Genomic DNA, 3,741 nt, shown 5'->3' with positions numbered 1-3,741 from the left:
TAGCAAACATGCAAGAATCACTGGCTGGATGGATTTTTCATCCCAAAACGAAAAAACACCCTCCTCTCCTGGGCCTCAGACGTTGGAACATCGAGAAATTCGCTTGTCGGCCGCACTAGTTACTCCACAGGATGGTCACCAGATGGGTTCAGGATGGTTCCTGGACGGTTCTAGACGGGACAGCTCCGGGATGGGACGGGACAACTATGGACGACCCAAAAATAACGAGACGAGGGACGAGACGAAAACCATCCGGAACCGTCTTACTGCCCCATCCCAGACAACAATGCAGCACCTCAGACTCACGGCTCCTCAACTCAGCCATCAGGATCCCTGGGCGAAAAAATGGGGCAATTCACTTAAAACGACATCGGGACAGATCTGTCGTCCCCACCCTGTACATCATCCACTCAGAAGTCGTCATCCGAGTCCGTGCCGCCGTCATCCGAGAACGACGACCTGGAGCCACCGGACAAGAACCTCGGGGGCAAATTCGGAAACCGCGGCGGCGCCGGCTTCTTCTCCTCCTCCTCCGCCGCCGCCGCTGTCGCCGCCGCTGCGGCCGCCGCCCCCTCCTCCGCCATGGCCATCTTCTTCCTCCTCTGCTGCAGCCCCCTGGCAATGTCCACACAAGCCTGGTCCACCATCCCCACAAAGTCCCGCACAATGACAAACAGCTGCAGCGTGTGGGCCGTCTTGTCCTTGGACGACCCCACGATATAATACTCCGTCGTCTCCTTAACCTGCTCCATCACTAACCTCTGCTCCTCAGCGAGGGCGTCCAGCTCTCGCCCGGCGCGGTCCAGGAACCCGCTCATCTCGGCCGCGAAATCTCCCGCGCCGACCGAGCCCACCACGGAGCGCGCCCGGGCCAGGCGCGCCGCGAGCGACGCGCAGGCCCTGGCGAGCCCCTCCGGCTCGACCCCGGCGGCCTTCTTCACGTTGGCGTAGTCGACGCCGAGCCCGCCCACGACGGGCAGCCCGAGGGTCAGGTACTCCACCTCCTTCTCCTCGCGCCGGCCGACCGCGGACCCGGACCGGCTCATGGACCGGGCCACGCCGGCGCGGGCGGCGGCGCACCGCTTGCCCTCGCTCCGGACCACCGACTCGACCACGAAGTGCAGCAGCGTGGTCTTCCCGTCGGTGCTCTTCACGTCGGAGAGCTTGCGCAGAGAGGAGAGGTTGAAGGCCTGCGCGTTGCCCCGCGCCGTGCCCGCGTTCATGCGGTTCCCGGCCTTGAGAACCGCCTCCAGCATCCTCATGAACAGCCCCTGGTTCCGCATCTCGCCGCAGGCCAGCGCCATGGCTCGGAGCGACTCGGCCACGTGGCGGACCTCCGGCTCGTAGGTGGCTCGGAAGAGCATGGCCTCGGCGCGGGCGAAGGCGCCCGGGACCCGCCGCAGGAGCTCGAACAGGAACCCCTCCGCGTCGGCCAGCGAGCCCGGGTCGCCGTCGAAGGCCCGGACCGCGGCCTGCTCGTCCGGACCGGGCGCGAGCCGGACCAGCTTCTCCAGCGTGTCGGCGCTGAGCCCGCGGCCTTGCAGCAGCGCCGCCGTTATCTCGGCGCGGGTCGCGGCCAGGGAGCGGAGCACGATAGCCGTGTTCTGCGACTTGCGCGGGTCCAGCAGAAAGATCTGATGTGGCAGGCCCGAGGCTGCTGACGTGGCCGACGGCGCCGCCCCCGCCGGCTTCCGGTCTGCTGCCACGTGGCCGAAGAGCGCCACCATCTGCTCGTCGTCGAAGCGGAAGGACCCGCCTTTTATCCTGTCCCACACCACGCTGTGGTCTGCGTTCGCCGTCGTCATCTTGTCCCAGTGCAACGGCTTCAGCTTCGGCTGCGCCGCCGCCTCCTCCTCCGCCGCCGCCGCCGCCGCCTCTCCCGGCGGCTTTGGCGGCGCCGCCGGTCCCTTTGGCGGCGCTCCCGGCGGCTTCGGCAGCGCTCCCGGTGGCTTCGGCGGCGCTCCCGGCGGCTTCGGCGGCGCCGCCGGTGCCTTTGGCGGCCCTCCCGGTGGCTTCGGTGGCGCTGCCGGTGGCTTTGGCGGCGCCGCCGGTGGCTTTGGCGCCGCCGCCGGTGGTTTCGGTGGCGGAGGTGGCGGAGGGGGCCCCGCTGCCGGTGGCTTTGGCGGCGGAGCCGCTGGTTTCGGCGGCGGTGGTGGTTTCAGCGGCGCCGCTGACGGTGGGTTTAGCGGCAGAGTAGGAGAAGGGGGGAGTTGTCTGGCAGGGGGGAGGGGCAAAGAAGGCTGAGGTGGCGGGTGACGTGGCGGATGAGGTGGAGGGTGAGGTGGCAACGGGGGTGAGGTGGCGAGGGTGAAGGAAGAGGAGCCGGAAGCTTCTGAAAGGTTCGAGAAGAAGTCGTTGACGCGGTCGGGAGAGGAGAGAGAGTCGGATTGAAGGAGAGGAGAGGTCTGGCGGCGGGATTTGGGGCTACGGCGGGGCTCCGGCGGCGCCGCGGCGGCGATCTCCTGGTGGCAGTGCTTGCAGCGTTTGGTCAGGCGAGAGTCGTCCCGGCGGTAGACGACGTCGACGCCGTTCTCGTCCACGATGACGGCTTTCAACGTCCCGCCGCCGCCGGCGGTGGCGGCGCCGCCGTGGCCGTTGTAGCTCTCGATCTTCTTCTGCTTGAAGGTGTAGCGGAAGGCGGCGAAGAAGAGGAGCGCCGAGACGACGAAGGTGCTGGCGGCGGTGGCGACCACGGCCTTCGTTATCGTCACGCCGGAGGTCTTCCCCGCCGCGGCCACCGCCGCCGCCGGCGGCGGCGGCGGCGGCGGAGGAAGCAAGGAAGGAAACGCCGGAATCGAGCTCGGAGGGAAGAAGACTTGCACGTTGCTGGCGCCGGAAGCGGAGGTTATCGCCGTGGAAGAGAAGAACAGCAGCAGAGAAAGCGGGAGGAAGAGGTGATCAGCCATGGAAAATCAGAGAATCGGAACCGATCAATCGTAACAAGATGAGGCGGAGAGCCGATCGGGAGATCGGATCGCCATCGAGGAACACGAATTTCCGCGGATCAATCGAAAATCAGAGCAAGAACAGATTGAAATTACGGATCGAGAAAATTGGGGAAAAAAAGGGGGGGAAACAGATCGGGATTGGCGATTGAGGAGATTTCTGGATTGAAATGCGTGATGAACTCGGAATTCTAGGAAGAATCGGAGGAAGAACAGGCCGGTTGCCTCCGATTTTGCGATCTCCGCGCGCGAGATTTCTTCCTGGATCCCTCTTCTGCGTCTCTTCTGACTGTTTCAAATGGGCAAAGAGAACGCGTGGGATTTTTATATTACCCGATATGCCCTCCGTTCAAGAGCGGTGTACGGAGTAATGAGAAGGGTATTTTGGACTTTTCGGATTCCAACTCTCTAATATCTGAAGTGCGCCTACAAAGTTTGATTCTCCCCGGATGGGTTTGATATTTGTGGGAATACCCTTTATACTCGCATGGGTTATGGATACGGATACAAATATGTAAGAAGGGGGCGTGGTTTGTGGAATATAGAAGGGGTCTTCTTTGGCTGCTTCAAAGTTTGAATCAATGGGTCAACGCGCCTGACTAGACATGCGCGTGCGGTGCGGTGCGGAAATTCGCACCAAATGTGCGAATTTCCGCACCGCACAAACGGCCTGGGCGGTGTGAGGTGCGCTTTTGTGCGGGAAAGCGCACCGCACAACGCACCAAATTCGCACATTCTGAAGGATTTTTTTAAAAAATTTAAATACGATTTGGAAAATGAAATAAGTATATTTAAT

At 63.1% G+C, this 3,741-nt stretch overlaps 1 protein-coding gene across 1 annotated transcript; it reads right to left on the bottom strand.

Annotated features, from left to right (window-relative positions):
- Positions 1-336: 336 nt before the first annotated feature.
- On the bottom strand, positions 337-3,336 carry LOC144708195 (formin-like protein 4). The gene has a single exon (XM_078581400.1). It carries the CDS (start codon positions 2,904-2,906, stop codon positions 411-413), a length of 2,496 nt encoding a protein of 831 aa, XP_078437526.1. The 5' UTR covers positions 2,907-3,336; the 3' UTR covers positions 337-410.
- Positions 3,337-3,741: the final 405 nt, after the last annotated feature.

The sequence above is a fragment of the Wolffia australiana genome, chromosome 10 (genome assembly GCF_029677425.1).
Source record: "Wolffia australiana isolate 7733 chromosome 10, ASM2967742v1".
Classification (NCBI taxonomy): domain Eukaryota; kingdom Viridiplantae; phylum Streptophyta; class Magnoliopsida; order Alismatales; family Araceae; genus Wolffia; species Wolffia australiana.
This window is presented reverse-complemented; position numbering and strand designations above follow the sequence as displayed.